General features: G+C 54.6%; 2 protein-coding genes across 4 annotated transcripts; one reads left to right on the top strand and one right to left on the bottom strand.

The window, feature by feature from the left end:
- Nucleotides 1-12,977, top strand: Pitpnm1 (phosphatidylinositol transfer protein membrane associated 1). 2 transcript variants are annotated; one of them, XM_076847691.2, is made up of 24 exons: nucleotides 1-178; nucleotides 1,148-1,266; nucleotides 2,475-2,689; nucleotides 2,776-2,897; nucleotides 3,082-3,306; nucleotides 5,039-5,365; nucleotides 5,453-5,548; nucleotides 5,666-5,770; nucleotides 6,410-6,471; nucleotides 6,560-6,810; nucleotides 7,096-7,285; nucleotides 7,398-7,505; nucleotides 7,740-7,897; nucleotides 7,981-8,186; nucleotides 8,560-8,730; nucleotides 9,349-9,513; nucleotides 9,722-9,870; nucleotides 9,991-10,101; nucleotides 10,471-10,587; nucleotides 10,754-10,902; nucleotides 10,986-11,135; nucleotides 11,216-11,399; nucleotides 11,682-11,810; nucleotides 12,424-12,977. In XM_076847691.2, the coding sequence occupies exons 2-24, from the start codon at nucleotides 1,189-1,191 to the stop codon at nucleotides 12,685-12,687; spliced, it is 3,732 nt and encodes a 1,243-aa protein (XP_076703806.1). In that variant the 5' UTR covers nucleotides 1-178; nucleotides 1,148-1,188; the 3' UTR covers nucleotides 12,688-12,977. The 2 variants fall into 2 exon arrangements, with proteins under 2 accessions (XP_076703806.1, XP_076703804.1); XM_076847689.2 differs by having other exon boundaries at nucleotides 5,663-5,770.
- A 507-nt stretch (nucleotides 12,978-13,484) lies between these two features.
- On the bottom strand, nucleotides 13,485-19,274 carry Aip (AHR interacting HSP90 co-chaperone). Of its 2 annotated transcripts, none has more exons than XM_076844825.2 (6): nucleotides 19,032-19,273; nucleotides 16,282-16,461; nucleotides 14,989-15,177; nucleotides 14,316-14,492; nucleotides 14,081-14,222; nucleotides 13,485-13,795 (listed from the first exon to the last, which is right to left on the bottom strand). In XM_076844825.2, exons 1-6 carry the CDS (start codon nucleotides 19,128-19,130, stop codon nucleotides 13,590-13,592), a joined length of 993 nt encoding a protein of 330 aa, XP_076700940.2. In that variant the 5' UTR covers nucleotides 19,131-19,273; the 3' UTR covers nucleotides 13,485-13,589. The 2 variants fall into 2 exon arrangements, with proteins under 2 accessions (XP_076700940.2, XP_076700941.2); XM_076844826.2 differs by having other exon boundaries at nucleotides 13,638-13,795; nucleotides 14,089-14,222; nucleotides 19,032-19,274.
- Between the last annotated feature and the right edge of the window lie 4,740 nt (nucleotides 19,275-24,014).

Genomic DNA, 24,014 nt, shown 5'->3' with positions numbered 1-24,014 from the left:
GCAGGGGCGCCGGCGGGCGGACCGGGAAAAAGGTCGGGGCCATGGGACGGCGTTTCGCCTCCAGAAGGTCCGGCCTCTGCTGCAACCCGAGACCGGGGTTGTGCTGGGTCCGGGCTCCGACCCGCGGGGCGGCTGCCTCTGCCCGGGCCGGGTGAGGGGCGCCGGCCCTAAGCTAGAGGTGAGCGAGGACGTCGGCGAGCGGGCGGGCCAAGAGCACGGCGGGGAACTGGTGCGCCCGGGAGCTGAGGGAAGTGGGGACGACCGGGCCTCTCGCTGGGTGTGAGATGGAAGTGGGAGGGGTGTCTGCAGGGGAACCGGGGCGCCCGGCCCGGGTGCAGGTGGACGGAGCGGGTCCCCAGGGCCGAGGCCTGTGGGATACCGATTGACCACTCTTGCCCCGGCCTGAGGAGGGGCTACCCCTGGGGGACGATGATAGGGTGGCCGATAGAGTGGAGAGTCAATGCGGGCCGGGGGTACCAGAAGGATGCTGGGCAGCAGAGGTCGAGGATCCGGCCGCCGGCCGAGGTGGGGAAGGCTGGTCTGGGGGGCGAAGGGTTATCTGTCCTCGAAGGTAGGCTCGGGTGCGGGGGGTGGGGAACACTGGCCGGGATGCGGGGCGCATTGGGGCCGCTCCGCGGAGAAACACCCGGGGACAAGGATCTAGGGGTGGACATCCAGGAATGGGGGACAACGGACCAAGTGGACTCCGGGAAAAGGGTGAAGGGGGCGGGTCCCCAAGGGGCCAGTTGTGGAAGGTGGGCCCGTAAGTAGGGACCCGGGGACTCCTACGGGTGCGGCCCTGAGGGATGCTGTTTTCTTGGGGGCTCTGGATGTGGCCCAAGTGGAGACATGAGGCTGGCCCTGCGGCCCGGGCCGTAGCCCGCCGCTCTGGGGGGCCCGCGTCAGCGCGCGGTTGCCATGGAGACGGGCGGGCGGGGGGCGGGGGCTGCGTGGAAAAGAGGTCAGCGCTCAACCTCGCTGCGGCTCCCGGCCCTGGCGGCGCGGGCGGCAGCGCTGGGCTCGCCTCTGCCTTCCCCGTGGCGGGCCCGGGAATGGGGTCCGGAGGCTCGGGCCCCTCGGCCGGCGCGCAGGGCTCAGGGCCGCGCGCCGCCGCCCCCCACTGACGGCCGCGCCGTGCCTGCGCCAGGAGCAGAGGAGGCCGCGCGCGGCCAGCTGGGCGCCTTCAGGATGCTCATCAAGGAGTACCACATCCTGCTGCCCATGAGCCTGGACGAGTACCAGGTGGCTCAGCTCTACATGATCCAGGTGAGGGCCGTGGGGAGGGGGAGACCAGGGGGCCATACATCGTGATGGGTAACGGTGGGAGTGCGCAGGCCGCGACTGGGACAAGGGGTCTAGCCCAGCTACATCCCCGCCAGACTTGCACCTTGACTGGGAAGGGTTCAGAGCCCAGAAGAGGAAGGTCCTCTTCCGATGCGAGGGGAGGGGGGGTGAAAATGGACAGGACGGTGAGTGGTGTCTCCCACCCTCTAAGTGCCCAGCCTGCTCAACCCATTTGAGCTCCTTTAATCCTCCTCAGAATCTAATCCCATGGGGGAAGGGAAAGGAGCCATGAGGAGGCAATGGGAGGTCTACATGGAAGAGAAGGCAAGAAGGGGTTCTAGAGAGGGTACCTCCCTAACTGTGACAGGGACTGGCAGGCAGGGATGGAGTATGAGGGTGGGATCTGGGCTTTGGGTGAGGAGGGTGGGCCTGGACAGGGAGAAGATGGTACCAGGCTCAAGGGATCTGTGTTCCAAGTCTGTTCTCCAGCACTGTGGGATCAGAGTCAAAGCGGGCAAGGCAGCCAGGATCCAGCTCAGCCGGCTGAGCAGCCAAGTTTGGGCTCTACAACTATAAAAGAGCAGGATCTGGGGTCTCAAGCCTTGAGGGGTGTGGCAGGAACTGGGATTCTGGTCTCTGAGAGGAGGGGACCAAGGTCAGGTCCTCTGAGAGGTGGAGGCCACTTTTCCAGCCAGCCTGACCTCCTCGCCACTCCTTGAGCAGGAAGAGCATGTTTGACCTCAGAACTTGCCTCGTCCCCCTGCCTCAAATACTTCCCCCAGCCCACAGCTGCAGAGCATCCCCCACCTCAGATCATGTTCAAGTGGTGGTCACTGCCCTCTAGCAAGGCCTCCCTTGACCCTCATATCAACATTGCAGCCCCAACTCTTGGTCCCTCTCATGCTTTCTGTTTCCCATCCTGCTTGTTCACATGGGCAGGGGTCTTGGGTTTGTTCATCAGTAGACGCCAACTGATCCCAAACAATGAATGGCTGTTTTGAATGCTGGGTTGCAGAACCCTGTGGGGGACTGGGCAGTGCCTGTGATCATGAACCCAGGAAGCTGCTGGGGGCCAGGGTCAGGTTGCAGAGAGTTGGAAAGACTATGCAGGGGGTCAGAACTGAGCTGCGGTCCCTACCCAGGAGCAGGGCCAAGACTGAGTCTCCAATTCTGCTCTGTCCTGGCTGCAGAAAAAGAGTCGGGAGGAGTCCAGTGGTGAGGGCAGCGGTGTGGAGATCCTGGCCAACCGGCCCTACACTGATGGGCCCGGGGGGAGCGGGCAGTACACACACAAAGTGTACCATGTGGGCTCCCACATCCCAGGCTGGTTCCGGGCACTGCTGCCCAAGGCCGCCCTGCAGGTAGAGGAGGAGTCTTGGAATGCATACCCCTACACCCGAACCCGGTGAGTGGACAAGGCACACAGGCTGGGGTCAACAGGGAACAGCCCTGGTGGACTCAGTAACGACCCTCACCCTGGCTTCTGCCCAGGTACACCTGCCCCTTTGTGGAGAAATTCTCCATTGAAATAGAGACCTATTACCTCCCTGATGGGGGGCAGCAGCCAAACGTCTTCAACCTAAGTGGAGCTGAGAGGAGACAGCGGATCCTCGGTGAGGCTTGGAGCCCCTCTTAGCCCCACTGCCACCTCAATTTCCAGTCTCTTGACAAGTGCAAGTTTTCTCTGGGCCTTGGCTTCCTGTCTGTGAAAGGCTGTGATGGTGATCCTAATCCCTGGGGAAGGCGGGGGTGGCTTGAAGGGGCTGGCTCGGCTCAGTGCTCACTGAACCCCCTCAGACACCATCGACATTGTGCGAGATGCAGTGGCTCCAGGTGAATACAAAGCTGAAGAGGACCCCCGGCTGTACCGTTCAGTCAAAACAGGCCGAGGGCCACTGACTGATGACTGGGCACGGACAGCCGCCAAGACGGGACCCCTGATGTGTGCCTACAAGCTGTGCAAGGTGGAGTTCCGATACTGGGGCATGCAGGCCAAGATCGAGCAGTTCATCCATGATGTTGGTGAGCACTTGCCTGAGGGAAGTTCTGCTTACCCAGCATGCACCAGGCCCCACGTTTGGGGGATGCTGTCATCTACTGGGGACACAAAACCATGGGAACACCATTTCCATTTGAGATGGAACACTGAGGTAGGCGGAGGTTGGGGGTGACAGCACAGCCCAGGAAAGGGGTCAGGGGAGCCTGTCTTGAATATGGGAGTCAGGTGCTGTGGCACATGCCTGTAATCTCAGTGGCTCAAGAGACCGAAGTAGGAGGACCGTGAGTTCAAAGCCAGCTTCAGCATCTTAGCAAGGCCCTAAGCAACTCAAGAGACCCTGTTTCAAATAAAATATAAAAAAAGGGCTGGGGATGTGGCTCAGTGGTTAAGCACCCCTGGGTTCAATCAATCCCTAGTACCAAAACAAAAGTCAGGAGGGCAAGGAGCTGGTGACATGGTCTGAGATCTATGCCAGCTCTGACAATCAAATATGCTTCTTCTTTAATGGAGATTTTAAGATTCTGTGTTGTCCTGTGAGTCAAGCAAGACTTAGAGAATCTCAGGAGGATTGCCAGCCCATTCTCTTTGGGGTGCCCTCCCACCCCCAGCTCCCAGAATCCCAGCTTGTGGTCCTGGCATCCAGGAACCATTAATCCATACCTGTAAACCCAAGCCTCCAACTCCCCCACCTCGCCTCCTAGGTCTTGGGGTGGGCCATCTACCCGTAGAGGGCCTTCCCTGAGTGGAGGAGTCCAGTAGCTTGCGTTCTGCTCCACTTCTGACCCCCATGGCCCCTTCAGCAAGCCACTGGCTATCTCAGCAGCTTGATGTTCCCTTCTGTAAGTGAGGAAGAGGTTGGACCAGATAAGAACTAATACTGACTGTTCACAGCATACCAGATCCAGTGCGTCTGAGGTCTCCTTTGACATCCCCATCAGCCTCCGATGCAAGGACTGTTGGTCCCATTTCACAGATGAGGCAATTTAACTCAGCAATACAGACCCCCTTTCTTACATTTAGAAAAATACCAAAAAGCACAGATAGGGAAATTAAAATCACCCACATAGAACCACTATTAATAGTGGTTAAGGTTCTGATGTATTTCCTTCCAGAAGTTTATAAATCCAATCATTATTATTTTATTTCCTAGATATTTAAGAGTTTCCAACTTTATTCCTCTGCTTAAAATGAAAATATCCCAGAAGGCCTGGGGATGTGGCTCAAGTGGTAGTGTGCTGGCCTGGCATGCGCGAGGCACTGGGTTTGATCTTCAGCACCACATAAAAATATTGTATCCACCTAAAATTAAAAAAGAAAAAAAGAAAGAAAATATCCCAGAATGGATATCATCTTTCACCACAGGCTTCATGGAGTGCCAACTCTCCTACCTTCATTAACTGTCAACAATTTCATTAGTTGTGAACACCGTAATTAACTGTCAACTCATTGGAAGTCAGCAGGAAGCCAGCTAAGCAAGAATAAGCATTGGTCCTATCTGCTGGAGGGACAGGGGTCAGTGACCAGAGACAGGGTATCCAGAGACCTAGAGGAGGCAGTTGGGCAGGGAGGGAGGTGGAGTAGGAAGACAAATGGCCCACTTTCCATGCCTGTCCCCTGGATAATACTGGCTCTGCCCTACTTTGTGGCTCTTGGTGAGTGGTATTTCCAGGAGAGCCATTGCCCAACCTCAAACCCTGGGTATGTGTCTGCAGTGCCAGTGTTGGGGGGATTTTTCTGATGCCTGGGCACCTGTAGGTCTGCGAAGGGTGATGCTGCGGGCCCACCGCCAGGCCTGGTGCTGGCAGGACGAGTGGACAGAGCTGAGCATGGCTGACATCCGGGCACTGGAGGAGGAGACTGCCCGCATGCTGGCCCAGCGTATGGCCAAGTGCAACACCGGCAGTGAGGGGCCAGAGGCCCAGCCCCCTGGGAAACCCAACACCGAGAACCGGTCGGGGGCCAGCAGTGCAGGCACCCCAGATGGGCCAGAGGCCCCTGCTGGCCCTGATGCCTCACCTGATGCCAGTTTTGGGAAGCAGTGGTCCTCATCCTCCCGTTCCTCGTACTCATCCCAACATGGAGGTGAGGCTGGGGCCCAGGGGCCAGTTTTGGCGGGAAACCACCCTCTCCAGGTGGGACTCCCAGGTTGAGGCTATGCTGGCCCTTCAGGGGGCGTGTCTCCCCAGAGCTTATCTGAGTGGCGCATGCAGAACATCGCCCGAGACTCTGAGAACAGCTCCGAGGACGAGTTCTTTGATGCCCATGGTCAGCACTGAGGCCCTGCTGGGGGCACGGGGGTTGGCACTGAGGCCCTGCTGGGGCTGGGGCTGAGTAGCCCCTCTCACCCCCACCCAGTGACACATCCCCCTGTCCCCTCAGAAGGCTTCTCGGACAGTGATGAGGTCTTCCCCAAGGAAATGACCAAGTGGAACTCAAATGACTTCATTGATGCCTTTGCCTCCCCAACTGAAGCAGAGGGGACACCAGGTAAACACCCCACCCCAGGCTACCAGCCATCAGCATCTGTATCCAGCAGAGACTCAGAACAACCAAGTCCTGAGTTTAATGGGGTCCTAAGAGAAATGTCAATCTAGAGGGGTGCTTATTGCTGCTCAGATGGAAATGAGTAGATACTGGTGGAAGGTGGACTCAGCCCAGAGAGCACAGTGGAGGATTCACTGTGAGCACAGAAGGCTTCCATCTCTATGTGGAGCTCAGGTCTACACTAGGTTTTGAAGGACTGGACTAGAGCTATCCAGCAGAACTGTCCATGACGATGGAAATGTTCTAGATCTGTGCTGGCCTTTGAAATGTGGCCATTGTGATTGAGGAACTGAACTTTTTCTCATTTCAATTCACGTACATGTAAATAGCCAGTGGCTACCATGTTGGACAGGATAGGATTAGAAGTTTTACAGGCCAACAGGCTTTGTGTAGAGAGGCATCCCCCAAAAGCAGGACCAGCATAAAGAAAAGCCTAGAATGTGAAATGGCCTGGGAGAGTAGGGGGGAAGGAAGAGGAGGGTGGGGGGCCTCAGGCAGCACCAGAGCTAGGACCTGAAGGGCCAGGAGAGGGGATCCCAACAGTCCCTGGGCCCCACTCACTGGCTTTCCCCTGCCCTACAGACCCTGGAGTCGAGGCAACTAAAGACATCGAGGACAGGGCGCGAGTACCCAGGGACTCTGAGGTGAGAACATCAGCCATGCCATGTTGAAGTTTGTTCACTCATGGCCCAACTATGGCTCTGACTCCCCACCGCCCATTACACCCAACAGGGCCCAGATGGAGCTGGGGACCTTGGGGCTGAGGCATGCGCGGTCCATGCCCTCTTCCTCATCCTGCACAGCGGCAACATCCTGGACTCTGGCCCGGGGGATGCCAACTCCAAGCAGGCCGACGTGCAGACGCTGAGCTCCAGCTTCGAGGCCGTCACCCGCATCCACTTCCCTGAGGCCCTGGGCCACGTGGCCCTGCGACTGGTGCCCTGCCCACCCATCTGTGCCGCCGCCTATGCCCTTGTCTCCAAGTATTGGCCAGGGGTAGAAGGGCAGGGGACACACAGTGTCCCCAAGGTGCAGATAGCTACCTGGGGGTTCCTAGGATCAGGGTGGTCTCCTGGAGGGGGGGAGAAAAACCAGACCCCTGGGTCAGTCCTGGTCTTGGCTAGACCTATTTCTGATCAATAGCACCATCTCAGATGCCTTGAATCTGACACCCCAGGGTGCCAGGACTTTCCAGTGAGCCCAGAGAACTTGGGTGGCAATGGTAAGGCTGGCCTTCCACCCACCCACCACACCCCCTCCTCTTGCAGCCTGAGCCCCTACAGCCATGATGGTGACAGCCTGTCCCGCTCCCAGGACCACATTCCACTGGCTGCCCTGCCACTCCTGGCCACCTCATCTTCCCGCTACCAGGGCGCTGTGGCCACTGTCATTGCCCGCACCAACCAGGCCTACGCAGCTTTCCTGCGCTCATCTGAGGGTGCTGGCTTCTGTGGGCAGGTCAGGGCTTCGGCCAAGAAGCAAGCCATCTGCTGCCCTCCACTGCCACACTGTTTGCTGCCAGGTCTGGACACTGACAGGACCTCTCAATGGTACCCACACTTTCACCCAGGTGGTGCTGATTGGAGACGGCGTTGGTGGCATCCTGGGCTTTGATGCGCTCTGCCACAGTACCAACGTGGGCACAGGGAGTCGGGGCAGCAGCCGCCGTGGGAGCATGGTCAGTGTGGCCAAACCCAGCCTCCTCAGGAGGGGGGTGTCTCTCTCCATCTCTAGGTCTCTGCCCCTGGAGTACGTCTTTCTGCATGTGGGCAGGTCCCCAGCTGCCCCTTAAGTTTGTGTTTCCTTTGGGACTCTGCCCTACCCACTCCCATGCCTCTTTCCTTACTTCCAAATTGAGTAGAAATCTGAGGGTCTCAGACCTAAGGATGCTTCTGTCCTCTGTGCCATCTAGAACAACGAGCTGCTCTCTCCAGAGGTCGGCCCAGCACGAGACCCACTGGCAGATGGGGCGGAGACACTAGGCCGAGCCAGCCCGGAACCCTTAGCCCTGCTTGCCCAGCGCACCCCCAGCGACCCGGCCAGTTCTGAGCCTGAGGGCTCTCAGAACAGGTGACATCCCTGCCCTATCACGCCCCCCCCCCCCAGGCAGGAGACATCAGAAGCAGCAGCACTAAGTACCCCTTCTCCCATAGCCTGCAGGCGGTCCCTGCACTCACCTCCTCTGGGGAGCCCCGGCGGTCTAGCACAGCCTCCTGCCCACCCGCTGCCAGTTCTGAGGCTCCTGAGGGGCCCACCAATGCTGCCCGCCTGGACTTCAAGGTCTCTGGCTTCTTCCTGTTCGGCTCCCCACTGGGCCTGGTGCTGGCTCTACGCAAGACTGTGATGCCCGCCTTGGAGGGTGAGTCCTCAGGGTGTGGGTCACTCCTCATCTTTCATGTGCTCCTTCCCTGTCTCCCATGATTGTCTTTCTCCCCTGTGCAAATGAAACGCCCGGCTAGAGAAGGGGAAATGAAGGCCAGAAAGAAGGACTTGAGAAGCCGTTTCCCGAAGTGGAGGAACCGCATAGCCAGGAGATACTCTGTGGGACGGGGAAATAAAGGCTCAGGTTTCCCTTAGGCAAGAGGCCAGTGTCACTTTAAGCAGGACTCTAATGACTTCCAGAGAATGCATTTTGGGAAGTGCCAACTCAGGGTCACACAGTATATCTGCCCCTGCCTCCCGGGATGCCTGGTTGAACCCCTGTCCGCCTTCTCTGTCTTCTGGGTACCCAGTGGCCCAGATGCGCCCAGCCTGTGAGCAGATCTACAACCTCTTCCACGCGGCTGACCCCTGTGCTTCCCGCCTGGAGCCCCTGCTGGCCCCCAAGTTCCAGGCCATTGCTCCACTGGCTGTGCCCCGCTACCAGAAGTTCCCCCTGGGAGATGGCTCATCTCTGCTGCTGGGTATGACCCCAACCAAGATAAAGGGGAGAGGGGAGGCACCAAAAGGTAGTAAGAAATATGAGGTGGCTCCGACATCATGGGTCCTCTCTCCTGTTACCACTCCCAGGACCAGGGAGCCCTCCCCTGGCCACAGAGGATCTGGATCCCCAGGACCTTCTGACCTGTGCCAAGTGTGGGGGGCATTGGCAGGGACTGAGCTAGGGAAAAGGAAGAAGGACACTGGCATTCAGTGTCTCAGAGGACCAGTGTATATGTGGCTGCTGTGTCTGGGGGGCTCCATGTGACTTGTGTTCATGAAGTCTGGATGTAATTGGGTACCACTGATCCCACAAGACAAGTGTCATCGGCACAAGGAGAGTTTTTTGTTTTTGTCTTTTAATCGGGGGAGTGGTGACACATTCTGGCAGGAATGTTGCTGACTGCTGGGGTAAATTAAGAGACAGTGACTCCCCCTGCTTCTCTTCCTCCCAGATATAGGACAGGCCATCCTCAGTTAAGACCTGAGCAGGGAGGCTGGTCGGGAAGGTGGTGGAGGGACAGGGGCTATGCTACCCTGGGAGAGAAGACAGGAGGGCAGCCTGGCCCCGCCTGCTGCTGAGGTTGGCCCTCCTCCCTCAGCGGACACCCTACAGACCCATTCGGGCCTCTTCCTGGAAGAGCTAGAGATGATGGTGCCCTCAACACCCACCTCAGCCAGCGGCGCGTTCTGGAAGGGCAGTGAGTTAGGCACCGAGCCAGCGGCCCAGCCAGCAGCACCCAGCACCACCAGCGAGGTGGTTCGGAGTAAGCCAGCCCGCGGCTGACCTGGGCGGTGCAGAATGCTCACAGAATAATCACCCCAGCATTTGCCCTGGACCCCCTCCCCCAGCACTCACATGAACTTGGCAGACAGCAGGGTTGGTGAAAGAAGGGAGGGAAGAGCACCCACGGGCCGGGCCGGTGAGCCCTGGGCACAGGCCACCCTGACTCACTGCCCGCCGTGGCCCTACAGTCCTGGAGCGCTGGTGGGGGACCAAGCGGATCGACTACTCGCTGTACTGCCCCGAGGCGCTCACGGCCTTTCCCACAGTCACGCTGCCCCACCTCTTCCACGCCAGCTACTGGGAGTCGGCTGACGTTGTGGCCTTCATCCTGCGCCAGGTGAGTGGGCCCAGGCATCTGGGACACGAGATGGGACGGCAGAAGATGGGGCGCTTAGGGTTTGGGGAAGGCTACTAGTCCCATCCCCTATTCATGTGGCCTTGCACCTTTCCTGTGCAGGTAATTGAGAAGGAGCGGCCACAGCTGGCAGAGTGTGAGGAGCCATCCATCTACAGCCCTGCTTTCCCCAGGGAGAAGTGGCAGCGCAAACGCACGCAGGTCAAGATCCGGGTAAGTGCCCACCCCCACTCCAGTGGCCCTGTCTACAGCATCCCAGCCGGCAAGCTCCTGCCCCTCATAGCCCAGACCTCTTTCTTGGTCTGGCCACGCCCCATGGCCCTGGCCCCACCTCCTTATTGCCTTGGCCACGCCCCTGGGAACCTGGTCTCCGGTCGCACTCACCCACTACAGCCTCATCGGCCTTCCACCTCAGAACCTCAGACGGGATCCCACAGATGCGCAGATCCCAAGGGCCTTGCTTTTCTCCCACAACGGCCCCGCCTCCTCCAGTCCCCACCCCCAGTGCGGATGAGAACCCACACACCCAGCTCCTCTGCCCCACATTTCCCGCCACTAGCTCAAACCTTCTCCTCCCACCAGAACGTCACTTCCAACCACCGGGCGAGCGACACGGTGGTGTGTGAGGGCCGACCCCAGGTGCTGAACGGGCGCTTCATGTATGGGCCCTTGGACGTGGTCACGCTCACTGGAGAGAAGGTCAGGACCCGGAGACCCTGGCCCCGGGTATTTTCGGTCAATCTCCTGTCTCTGGAACAACTTCTGACCTGCCAAGGATCAAGCCCCCAGCACCACCCACCCAGCCTCCTCCACTCGGGGTCTCCAGGGGCTCTGCCCCATGGAACTCCCACCCCTCTCCTCCCAGGTGGATGTCTACATCATGACACAACCGCTGTCCGGCAAGTGGATCCACTTCGGCACCGAAGTCACCAACAGCTCGGGCCGCCTCACCTTCCCGGTGCCCTCTGAGCGTGCGCTGGGTATTGGCGTCTACCCTGTGCGCATGGTAGTCAGGTGAGCATCTGGCAGGTTGGGCCTCTGTGGGGCTGGGCTACACCAGGCCTTGTGCACACCACTCACGCCCCCCTGGGCCACAGGGGCGACCACACTTATGCCGAGTGCTGCCTGACGGTGGTGGCCCGCGGCACGGAGGCCGTGGTTTTCAGCATCGACGGCTCCTTCACCGCCAGCGTTTCCATCATGGGCAGCGACCCCAAGGTGCGCGCTGGCGCTGTGGATGTGGTCAGGTAGGAGCTGCCACCCTGCTCCTCCCAGTGATCAGCCCCCATTCTCCTGCCCGTGGAGCTGACCGACCCCTACCCCACAGGCACTGGCAAGACGCAGGCTACCTGATTGTGTACGTAACCGGGCGGCCCGATATGCAGAAGCACCGCGTGGTGGCCTGGCTGTCTCAACACAATTTCCCCCACGGCGTCGTTTCTTTCTGCGATGGCCTCACGCATGACCCCCTGCGCCAGAAGGCCATGTTTCTGCAGAGCCTGGTGCAGGAGGTGTGGTAGTTGGGGAGGGTTCCAACCTCATCCCAGCCCCAGACAGGACAGGAGAGGCCCATCTGTCCCCTCCAAAGGCCCCACTGAAAGACTGGAGAGACCTTTGTGGTCCTGCCCTAGTGGTCCTAGGGGCCCCTATCCTAATTCTGCTGGTCCCACCCATCAGTGATTAGGACCATAGGTTCCCGCCACCCCATAGCCCCGCCCATATACCCACAGGACACACCAATCATTCCCCACCCCTCATTCTCCCCAGAGGCCAACTGCTCTCTCCTACCACAGGTGGAACTGAACATTGTAGCTGGCTACGGGTCCCCCAAAGATGTGGCTGTATACGCAGCACTGGGCCTGTCCCCCAGCCAGACCTATATTGTGGGCCGTGCTGTCAGGAAGCTGCAGGCGCAGTGCCAGGTGAGGGTCAAGAGAAGTGAGGTATAGGACCCCTGTTGGGGGACAGGAACCAGGACCAGGCTGAAGGCCACCACTGTGTTAAGATGCATGTGGGTGAACTGGGAGGCCTCACTAGCCTCAGGGATCCCTAGTTCCTCTGCAGCAGGGACCATGAGCAGCCTGGAACTGCCTGGTGCCCAACCAGGCATGCTGACCTGGGCTGGAGTGTGCCTGAGACCTGCCACGGCCTTGGACATGGGCCTTGACCTTTCTGAGCCTGTAAATTGGAACTGATAGCAGCATGACCTCATCAGCTTATCATGAAGATGATGTCCTTTAGTGCACATCAGTGAGCTCTGGGCTGGGCACAAAGCAGGTGACTGCTAAAGTTAGTTGGGACTATTTCCCCCAAGAATCTATCCTACAGGTGAGCCAGGCCCAAAGAGGGGCAGAGGTGGGAGTAAAGCAAGGTGTAGCCTGGGGACACTATCTACTTGGAGAAGGCTCCAGGTTAGGCTGAGCAGGGCTAGCACTGCCCAGCCCCCCACTTGCTGTAGGGGCCTGTGAAGGACAGGGAAGGGCAAGGTGTGGGCCCAAGGCTGGCTGGCTCATCCCTACCCACTTCTACCCACAGTTCCTTTCAGATGGCTACGTAGCCCACCTGGGCCAACTGGAGGCAGGCTCCCACTCTCACGCCCCCTCAGGACCCCCTCGAACTGCCTTGGCCAAGAGCAGCTATGGGGTGGCTGCCCCTGTGGACTTCCTCCGCAAGCAGAGCCAGTTGCTTCGCTCCAGGGGCCCCAGCCAGGCAGAACGTGAGGGTCCAGGAACACCACCCACCACCCTGGCCCGGGGCAAAGCACGAAGCATCAGCCTCAAGTTGGACTGTGAGGAGTGAGGCCACTGTGGCTGGACCTGGATTATTTACTGATACTTGAGGGGCCCAAGTGGCTGTGTGGGGGAGGCCAGGGGCCTAGACTCTGGCCCCAGCCCTTGGCTTCCCCAGCCCCTTGCCCTGCAACTGTCTGCCCCTCAGTGTTACTTCCCTTTCACGGGGGACCCAACCCTGGGGGGAGGGAGGAGGGAGTGGGCAAGGGCCCTGAGGTTTTTCCAGTGTGTGTAAACCCATGAAAATAAACACCTCATCCCGCCTGACTGCCAGCCTGCGGGGCAGCACGCGGCAGCTGAGCTTAACTTCCAGTTCAGTGCGACACTGAAGCACAGAGGCCAGGACCATGAAGCAGGTCTGAGACAGGACCAGGATACAGTGTAGGCCTCAAGAGCCTTCTCAGAGCGCCTGGCCTGGCCTCTTCCCCAGGCTTCTTTCTGGACAGCCGGCTGTTCCACCCCAACCCTCCTCAACAGGAGCCATTTGGCTGCTGACTCTCCCTCCTTCAAGGGACCATGGGACCAGGGCTGGAGGGGAAAGACCTGCCCTGGAAGAACACCTACTCTGGCACCAAGCCACTTGTTTTAATCTCCCCCTCAAGCCTGGAGGCTCCTGGGGCTCCCCCATTCAGCCAGGGAGAAACTTGCCCTTCTTTCTATGTCGGGGACACTGAACCCCCAAAGACAGAGATGGCTAGTGGGGAACTAGGATGAGACTCCTGATCCTTTGTCTCCCAAGGACCCCTGAGTTCCAGGAAATGCCAGTAAGAGCCAGCCCTCTCGGTGGATCAGCCCAGAGGGCCCAGACAGAGATAAATAAGCCTTTATATACAGAGAAGCATGAGGTGGCAGCGGAGAGTGGGCAGCAGCAACAGCGGTGGGCTTGGCATGGTGAGCAGGGCTGAGGCCCTGTCAGTGGGAGAAGATGCCCCGGAAGCGGGCCTTGTCCTCCTCGTCCTTCTGCCGGATCCGTGCCTCCAGGGCCCTCAGCTCACGGCTCACAACAGGCGCCAGGGCAGGGTCCAGCTCTAATACCTTGGCAAAGTCAGCCTGGGCCTCCTGGGCATTCCACACGGCTGCATGGGCCTTGCCCCGCTTGAAGTAGGCCTTGACGTTGTCTGCAGGGGGCAGTTGAGGGCAGCAGGCATGAAGGGCGCCAGTCCCCAATCAGCCCCGTGGGCCCATCAGGGGAGCTGTCCCTGACCTACGGAGGGCAACCCTGCCCTTCTCCCATTAAACCACCCACACCTCATGAGGGACCACAGCCCTGCCACATGGGGGGGCATTTGGGTGGCTCGCAATGGGGGAAGCTGAAGCTAGGTCTTGAGCCCCAGTGCCCAGTGATGGCAGAGGAGAAGGCCACTCTCCTGACTGCCTGCAAGAGCCCAGTGCCCAGCGCTTACCGTCATACTTGTTGAGGATGGAGGAGCAGTGGTCCAGCACCTCGTAGTACTCCTGGGCCACCAGCTTGCACTGGCAGTAGTTGAGCAGCAGCGGGGTGATTTGCTGGTCCAGCTGGATCCAGTCAGGGGACCCAGGCTGCTCCTGGGGGCGTGGGGCAGGGACAGGGCAGGCACTGAGACCTGGGCCAGGGCACTGCCCCGGCCCCTCTACCCACCCACTGTGGCCCCCGCCCACCTTCATCTGCAGGTTTTTGAGGCAGGCGATGGCATCATAGTACTTGGTGGCAGCCTCCTTCACCTGCCCCTCGCGGTACAACCGGTTGCCTTCCTGGTGGATGAGTGGCACTGCCTTTGCCTTCTCCTCATCTGTCATCGCCCATGGGTCCTGCTGGTATGTGCCAGGGCTCTCCACCTGCCAGGGAATGGGCCAAATCAAGGCAAAACCCAGGGGCACCCCAGTGTCCCCAACAGCAGACCTGGCCAACACCAAAGCCAGCCAGGCCTCTGGACATCAGTGTGGGCAGCAGTGTCATGGTGTTTCACTGACCATTCAGCCCAGTCACTGGCATCTCCTCCATGCCTAGCACTGTGCCAAGTACCAAGAAGAGAAGTGCACAAGACAGCGGAAGTCCCTGCCCCGCAGAGCTTGGCTCCAGGGCAGACTCCCGCAGCGGGCGAGGAAGCACACACACTCCTTCAGAGCACCGCCAGGCTGTGCCCCGGGACAGAGAATAAAGGAGGCAGGACAGTGGCTCTCCAGAGGACTGATCACTAAGGCCTGGAGGAGCACGGCCTAGGACAGGGACTGGGGATTCAGAGGGTGCCACACAGTGTTCCTGCCCTGCTCACCTCCTCAGGAGGCCTCCCGCTGGTCGCACCAGCCCTGGACAGGTACGCAGGGGCCTTACCTTCAGCATCTCCATGTGGAAGATGAGGGGCTGGGGGTTCTGCTGCAGGGCATCCAGGTCTGCGTGGCCCAGAGAGCTGTGCTCGTGCATCTGGGCAATGCCACAGCAGTGTCGCTGGCCCTCCAGGGGGTCCTTGCCTGCCGCGATGTTGCGGAGACTCTTGGCCACCAGCGGATACAGGACCACATGCTGCAGGGGGCAAGTGGGCACCGTGGGCTCCATCAGTATGGGTTGGTGCTAGCAGGCCCAAGAGGCCCTGCCCCACCCCATCTAAATAAGGACAGTAGGCCTGCCCACCCCCCAACGGAAACGCAGGAGGCTTTTCCCGCCAGACTCCTCTGGCTTCTCGGTCCTCCCTCTTAATGAAACCCCCAGCTCTGCCCCACTCACCACCAAACCCAGCATCCACCCCATTCACACACGCACACTCCACCTCCCCAACTCCCTGCCCTTCTAGATCCAAGAGGATTCTTGCCTCCTCCACTTCCTTCCAGGAATATGGAAATCGACTCCTCCCACACAGTGATCCAAGCATCTCTTCCTCTCCCCAGACTCACCCCGACCACCCCGAGTGGGGCCCAGGAAGCAACTTTAAGGCCCCTGGCCAACATGGGTGGATGGGACCTGGCCTCCACCTTTTCACTTAGAAAGGCTGCTGGGACGGTGGGAATCAGTCTAACAGACTCTCCACTGCCCCCTGCTGTCTTCATGGGGCATCACGGGGCAGCTGGGCATTTCCTGAGTCTCAGCTGGACCAACTTCATTTGGAAATAAGAGGTAAACAAGACTGATCCTGCCCTGCATAGCTCAGGAAAGCAGAAGACCAGATCCAGTGTGCAGGGCACAAGGGCTGGAAGACCCAGAGGAGGGGCTGAACCTAATCACAGACAGTAGAGGAGGGCTTCCTGGGAGTGGTGGCCGGGAAACTGACTGCAAAGTTTAGAGAGGGTCTTTGCCATGATGAATGAAAAGGCAGGTGAGGGACTGGAGTCAGAGGAAACAATAGCAGGGGCCAGACCAGGAATGGCCACGTGACAAGCCATGTTTTATGCTCCATCCTGACAGCAGGAGCCAGAGGTTTGAAGCAAAGGGTCATATGGGTCATTTAATTTGAGAATAAGTCCCCTGGCTGCAGTCTGGGTCATGAGCAAGAGGAGTAACAGAGAGGCCAGGATGCTGGTCAGAAGACTGGTTTGGTGGCCTGGAGGGAGCAGGTCATGGCTGAGTCCGGGCCTGGGGATAAGGAACAAGTTGTGGCTGGACAGACACTGCACACAGCTGCAGGACCAGTACCTTGATGTCACAGAGGAACTGGGCAATCTCCCCCTCGCGCATGGTGCATACTATGGTCTCCCACACAGGAAGCTTGAACTTCTTGCCAATGATGAGTTCCATGGGTTTCCCGCGTGCCCGGCTGTCATCCAACACAGTGCCCTCATTGTCACTGTGTAGCGTCCGGTAGTGGAACGTGGCCTGCAGGCCACATGGATGATTAGACAAGAGCACAAGTCTCCACCAAACCTAAGGACAAGTCCAGCCCCCGGCCTGCACATTGTACAAGGGATGGGACTCGCCCAGGGGTCACCACTTAACCCTACACTCTACTCCACTACCCCATTGAGGAATCTAAGTCACAGAGGGGGAAATAAGGGGCCTGAGTCATGTGGCTAGTGGCAGCTGGACTGGAACAAGAGTCTAAGCAGTCTGGCTCCAATCAGGCCTTCAACAAATATTTACTAAGCACCTACTATGTGCCTAACCTCTATGCCAGCCACCAGAACACAGCAATGAACAAAACTGACAAAAGGCTAGTGGTAAATGCCTGAAATCCAGCAACTCAGGAGGCTGCGGCAGCAAGATTTCAATTTTGAGGCCAGCCTCACCAACTTTGTGAGACCTTGTCTCAAAATAAAAAGGGCTGGGGATGTGGCTTAGTGGTAAAGTGCCCCTAGGCTAAATCCCCAGTTACAAAAAGAAAAACAGACAAAAACCCCAGCCCCATGGGAACTTCTAGAAGGAGATGTGCCTCAGATCAAACAATGTGCTATGCCAGGTGAGGCTGAGTGCTTTGAATTAGGAAAAAACAGAGGGTGAGGGAGGGATGGTTTAAACAGCGGTGGAGCAGGGCCCCTCTGAGGCCCAAGGTTGAAGCAGAGATTTGAAGACAGCAGGAAGCAAGCCTGGTAGATACTGGGTAGGAACAGTCCAGGACAAAAGAACACCAGAGACAAAAGCCTTGCAGAGGGACAGCATGTAGCGTATTTGCAAGCAGCAAGGTCAGTGTGGCTGAGCATAGTGAACAGGGTGCAAAGGTGCCACAAGGTCACAGAGGCCAGCAGGGCTGGACTCACAGGACCTGGAGTCTGTGGTGAGGGCTTTGGTTTTACGGAGGCAGGATCATTAGGAGAGCACCGTAATGACCCAAGGGAGAGATGACTCAGTTTGGACTGGAGAAGGCTCAGGGGAGCAGGTTTACACTGAGTTGCTGTAGGACATCCAGGGTGGGGATGGAGAGTAGGGTACTCTGCATCCAGCTTAAGATCGAGGTAAAGGCTAGAGCTAGGCAACTGGAAGTAATCCAGGCTGGAAACTTTTTAAAGAGATGAGACTGGGTATGAGCATCTTAGGTGAATGCAGAGCAAAGAGCGCTGACGCTGAACCCTGGACAGGATATGGTTAGAGGAACCCACGCTCTCAAAGGCCGCACTGTGTGGCTGCTCCTGTAAATCTGGTTTCCTCACTGATAAAACTGAATCAAAAATCCTGTCTATCTCAAATCACAGGAAACAACCTTGCAAAACATGTAGCACCATGCCCACACAGCGAGCACTCAATCAATGCTGGTGATTGGGTGTCTTGATTTTTTTGTGTGTGTGGTTCTGAGGAATGGAACAGGGGTCTCACAAATGCTAGGCAAGCACTCTACCACCGAGCTACACCACCAACCCTGGTGATGGGGTTTTGCTATTTTTTTTTACTTTTTTTTAATTTTTAAAAATAATTATTATTTTTATTAAAATTATTATTATCTTATTATTATTATTAGTTTTTGGATAACCTCTTTCTGTTCTTTGGGTGCCATTGCTCAGAAACCTCTACCTTCACATACATCACTCTCTCCTGGTTCTGTTCCAACCAGAATCCCTCTTGCGAGGCCCTTCTTCCAAGACCACCAACACCCCAGCCCACTACATACCCTCTCTATTCTTGGAGAAGATTCCATTTAAATAGATGAACCCTAGGATTACACAGCTGCCCTCTGATCTCAGCGCACTCACCCTGCACCAGGCCAAGATCTCTGCCTGGCCAGGGAGCTTGTGCTCATTCACACTAGCTCTTACTTTTGGCTTCCCTGGTACCTCAACGTGCATGTTCTGCAAGACTGCTCTATTGGGCGGAAATGGGAAGGGGGCTGCCCAGGGAAGTCCCTACTATACAGGATGGCACCCAGGAAGAAGAACTGCAGAAACAGAGAACTCTGTAGATGTGGGTTTTCTCGGAGAGGCGGTCAGGAGGGCTGAAGCTGAGTGCCTGGATATGAAAAGGAGGAAGGTGGGCGGCTCTTCACTTCCTAGCCCTCACTGGTTCCAAGCATCTATGCTACAGCCCTGGGAAAACTGCCACGAGGTTCTAGTCCGAGAACTGACCTCTGGCCCCGGGGCCTCAGTTTTACCATCTAAACAATGGTTGTGGGTCTAAGTGTCTTTAGAAGGCTCTTCCCTCTACAAGAAGCCTCGAAACCCAAAAGCCCTGGAATGCAAGGAGGCCAGACTCAAAACTCTTCTGCAACCTGCTTGAGATGATTGACTGCATTCCCGACCAAATACAGCCACAAGGACAAGCTAGGGGGCGGGACGGAAGAATCCGAATTCACCCCCTCCTTAAACCCAGACCAATCACCGTCGAGCTCCGCATGTGAGTAGTAGGGTCACTGGCCTCTACTCTCTGGGCATGCGCAACGTCTCGCCTAAGGCCTCCTCCCGCCTCGCATGCGCATCGCTCCTCGGAAGGGTGATAGGGAAGGGGAGGGGGTGGACACGAACCTTGGTTCCATCCTGAAAGCTAGGGAGCTCTCCTCGCCCCTCCTGTATTACACGCTTTTGGATCCCGTCCTCTCTGAGTCTTGCGATGATATCCGCCATCCTCCTTCCCCGCTGCTCTCTTTCGGCAACTTCCGGACTCGCTCGGTAACTTCCGGACTGCCTTCGACAACTCTTAGAGCCTCGGCAGCTTCCGAGCTAGCGCCATTTTGGCTGAGGGCAGAAGCCTAGAGGGGACTGAACGCGCGAACGCGCCATGATTGGCTGTCTGCGCGGCGGAGTGGGCGGGGTCCTCCTGGAGGCGGGGCTTGAGGATTTCTGCGGGAGGGGCCAGAATCTGCTGGAAAGGTGGGGCCAGTTCATCCCGGAGTGAGCGTCGCGGGTGTCCCCAGCAATTGCGTGATTGACTTGATTGGAACTGTGGCCCTCCCAGATGGCTGTGTGCCGCTCCGTTTAAAGTTATAGATGCAGCATAACAGCCTTAGAGTTAGAGAAATAAATAAAACTCACTCGAATACCAAGCCCTAAAACGACTTTTCTGTGTGTGAACCCCCTTCTGGTTTTTTCTTTTGCATATTTAGTATAACTGACTTTTACATCCTGAATTTGTGTTTGTTTGTTTGTCTTTTGTGGTGCTGGGGATTGAACCCAGAGCCTTGTGCAAGTGAGGCAAGCACTGTACCAACTGAGTCATGTCCCCAGTCCTATATCCTGGATTTTTGTATTTAAAAAAGGGAGGGCTGGGGCTGGGATTATGGCTCAGAGGTAGAGCGCTTGCCTAGTATGCGTGAGGCATTGGGTTCGATGCTCAGCACCGCATAAAAATAAAGATATTGTGTCCACCTATAACTAAAAAATAAATATTAAAAAAAAAAAAAAAAAAAAAAAAAGAGGACTGGTTGGGTTGGGGATGTAGCTCAGTGTCAGAGGTTTGCCCAGCATGTGTGAGGCCCGGAGTTCCATGTCCAGCACGGGATGGGGGTGGGGGTCCACCGGAAGCTCCCCTAAAGACCAAGGGTCCCCTGTGTGGTCTGGGGTGAGTTTGTGGTCACCTCTGAACCCAGAGTGCCTGACACAAAGTACCCAGTAAATACTAGAGAATAGACAGATTACAAAAATGAGGATCTACCTGGGTGTGTAATCCTGGAGACTCCGGAGGCTGAGGCAGGAGGATCCCTGTTCAAGGCCAATCTCAGTAATTTAGTAAGACCTAAGCGATTTAGGGAGACCATGCCTCAAAATAAAAAAAAGGGGGGGCTGTGGATGTGGTGGAACGCCCTTGGATTCAATCCCTGGTACCAAAATTTAAAAAGAAAAAAAAGAGGGGCTAAAACAGTTTCTCTCTGTCCCTGCAAACTAGTGGAAACTTGCTGTAAGCAACAGCCCTAAGAGGTTTTTTGCTCTTTTTGCTCCCGTTTTTAAGGTCCAGGGAAGGGACTAAGGAGTAAGAGGTGCAGCCCTCCTGTGCCTTTGCCTGCCTCACAATTGCGAGGGAGGAAGGATTATCGTTTTTCCCGTGAGACCCAGGCTCTAAGTGTTTGGCATACTGTACTGGTTCATTTTCCAATAAGACATCCTTGGAGAGACAGAGGACTTCTGAGGTGAGGGAAGACATGCTTGGTTTTTGTTTTGTTTTTGTTTTACCAACACAGAAAGTTTATATGCAAGTTATATCAAATTTTGAGCAAAAAAAATCATTTGTATCTCATGCAAATTGTTCCAGAAAATAGAAAAAGAAAGCACACCAACATGAGGCTTGTTGAATCTTGATTCCTGAGCCAGATAAGCACACAAGGCAAGAAAAGTATACACTTATTTTACTAATAAATACAGATGCAGAATAAAGAAAATATTAAGCTCAGGGCCTAAGGTTCAGCTCAGTGGCAGAACACTTGCCTAGCAGATGGGAAACCTTGGATTTAATCCCTAGTACTGAAAGAAAAAAAAAAAGCGAATTAAATCCATTAGGATATATAACAGTGTATCAATATGCTCAGCCGAAATATCAGTCACAAAAGAAAACACTGTGTGATTGCACTTGTAGGAGGTCTCTGAGTACTCAGTTTATAGATAGAAAAAGAGAGAGGGAACAGAGTCATTTTTTAATGAGTATAGAATTTCAATCTTTTTTTTTTTAAAGAGAGAGAGAGAGAATTTTTTTTTAATATTTATTTTTTAGTTTTCGGCAGACACAACATCTTTGTTTGTATGTGGTGCTGAGGATCGAACCCGGGCTGCACGAATGCCAGGCGAGCGTGCTACCGCTTGAGCCACATCCCCAGCCCCTAGAATTTCAATCTTGCAAGATGAAAAAGTTCTGGAGATATGCTGCACAGCAATGTGAATACGCTGAACTGTGTGTTTAAAAACAGTTAAGATGGTATATTTTTGTTGTGTATTTTACCACAATGAAGAATAATATTTTCACAGCCAGAAGAATGAGAAATTATACTCCATTTATGTATGATGTGTCAGTGCATTCTACTGTCATGTATAACTAATTAGAACAAATGAATTAAAAGAATAAATATTTCTAAAATGATGCATGAAAAGACACCCCTCCCCCCCCCAAAAAAATGTGTGAAGATCAAGTAGTAGAACTTATTCCAAGAATGTAAGAATGGCTTAACATTAGGAACATCCATTACAGTAATTCATCACATCAGTGGACTAAATGAGAAAATGCCTATGCTTATCTAAAAATATGAAGAAAAAGCGTTTGAAGTTTTATGATTGTTTATCATAAAAACTCATAGGAACAAAGAGGAACTGTTTGGAGTTGATAAAAGCCATACACAATTTATGATAGAATAACAGTATTTCATATCTTCTTCAAGATCCTTCTGTCAACGATGCCTTATAGAACAGAATTAGAATCCATGGCCAAAGCAATAGGCCAAGAAAAAGACGGCAAACTGACATTATTGGCAAATTATGTCTACATAGAAAATACAAAAAATCTAAAGACCAACAAATGAGCTCAGCAATGTTACAAGAATACAAAATAAACTAGCAATAATTAACAACGCTTTGAGCATCAGAAACCAACTCAAATATATAGAAAATAGGGGCTGGGGGTGCAGCTCAGTGGGAAAGCATGTATTTAATATGTACCAGGTCCTGGGTTCAATCTCCAGCACCAGAAAAAAAAATACACTCACACACACATTTGTATGCATGTATGCATATGATAAAATATCATTAACAACAACAACAAAACCCATAAAGTATTTAGGAAACCAAAACACAATTCAGAACTTTTTTGGAGAAAAAAAACATTTTTAGGACATAATGACATAAATTACTAAAATAACTTGTTGTAAATGAATAGAACAACCTAACATCAAAAGATGTGATTTTGGGGGTTGGAGATATAGCTCAGTTGGTAGAGTGCTTGCCTCACATGCACACTTGAGTTCAATCCCCTGCACCACCAAAAAAAAAAAAAAAAAGTTATTTTCCTGAAATCATGCAATGAAATCCCAATAATAATTAGGAGTACTTTTTAGGAACTTAGGAAAATTTTTGTTAAATTTCTATAGAAGAATTAAGGTGCCAGATCACGTTTGAAAAAAGATGGTCAGAGGGAACACTTGCCCTCCCACATTAAACCAAGTTGCAAAACTATAATAATAAAAATCATAAGATACTAGCTGAGAAATGGCCCAGAGGAACCAAAAAGAGTTTAGAACTTGGGGCTGGGGATGTGGCTCAAGCGGTAGCGTGCTCGCCTGGCATGCGTGCGGCCCGGGTTCGATCCTCAGCACCACATACAAACAAAGATGTTGTGTCTGCCAAAAACTAAAAAAAAAAGAGTTTAGAACAGCTCTATGTGTGAGCAACGGTATAGCTGATCTATGATTAAGATGGCCACAGGCCAGAAGCAGGAAGAACTGGTTGGGAGGTTGTTCTGGGACAACTGGTCAAGACCCTTTGAGAGAAATCTGAATCCCTCTTTGCATCCTATTCAGAAGTAGAATCCATAGGGCTAAGGATCAATGTCATTATCAATGTCTTAACAGTTATAAGAATTCCTAACACTGATTGAGTACACTATTGCCAGGCTCTGTGTTTTGCTCCTTACAAAGTAATGCCTCATTTAGTCCTAAAGTAAAGAATTAAATATGAGAAACACTGTCTTTACCTTCAGCTGACCTGTGAAGAAACTGAGGCACAGAAAAATCATGTAATTAGCTCAAGGCAGGGCCAGGACTAGGGCCCAGGCAATCAGGATCATCTGCATAAAGTCCAGTTCTATCTTATTTAAAATTTCAATAATTTGTTCATCATGAATTTTTGTCTTAAATTTGATTTTTTGAAAAGAAGTAATGCAGTAAAATACTATTTACTTTGCTTGCTGAGTTTTTTTGTTTGTTTTGGGGTATACCAAATTTTTCACATGCAGGACCTTCCCTATCCCAGCCTTCAAAGTTCCCAAAACTAGTGAGAAGGAGAGCTGTAATCCCAGAAGGCTTGACTCCAGGGCCAGTCTGAAAGGCTTTGTTGCAATACTTTTCTGGACAGTAAACCATGAGGCCAGTAGAATAAGAAGTGGAGGAGCCTCAGCTGAGGCTTTGTGACCTTGCAAGGCAACACTTGAAGCAAGACTCCAGGAGCACATGCCTGACAGATGACTATATAAAAAGAAGTGGCTACAGGTGAGATGGCGTACACCTGCAGTCCCCGAGACTCAGGAGGCTGAGGCAGGAGGAGTCCTTGAGTCTAGGAGTTGGAGATTAACCTGAGCCCAGTAGCAAGACCTCATCTCAGGGGAAAAAAAAGACAAAAAAAGGAGCAATTTTTAACCAAAAACTCCTTAGACAAGGTAAGGAGATAAAGGCCGGGAGGAAAATAAGGAAACATAAATGACTGTAAAAAACAAACATTTCAAGGACTTCTGGTTTGTTTTCTTTTTTTCCCAGAGTCTCTATCTCTCTCTTGAAGTAATCTTTTGCTCCCTATATTTAAACTTGGACCATTTGACCC

Source organism: Callospermophilus lateralis, chromosome 2 (assembly GCF_048772815.1).
Source record: "Callospermophilus lateralis isolate mCalLat2 chromosome 2, mCalLat2.hap1, whole genome shotgun sequence".
Lineage (NCBI taxonomy): Eukaryota > Metazoa > Chordata > Mammalia > Rodentia > Sciuridae > Callospermophilus > Callospermophilus lateralis.
This window is presented reverse-complemented; position numbering and strand designations above follow the sequence as displayed.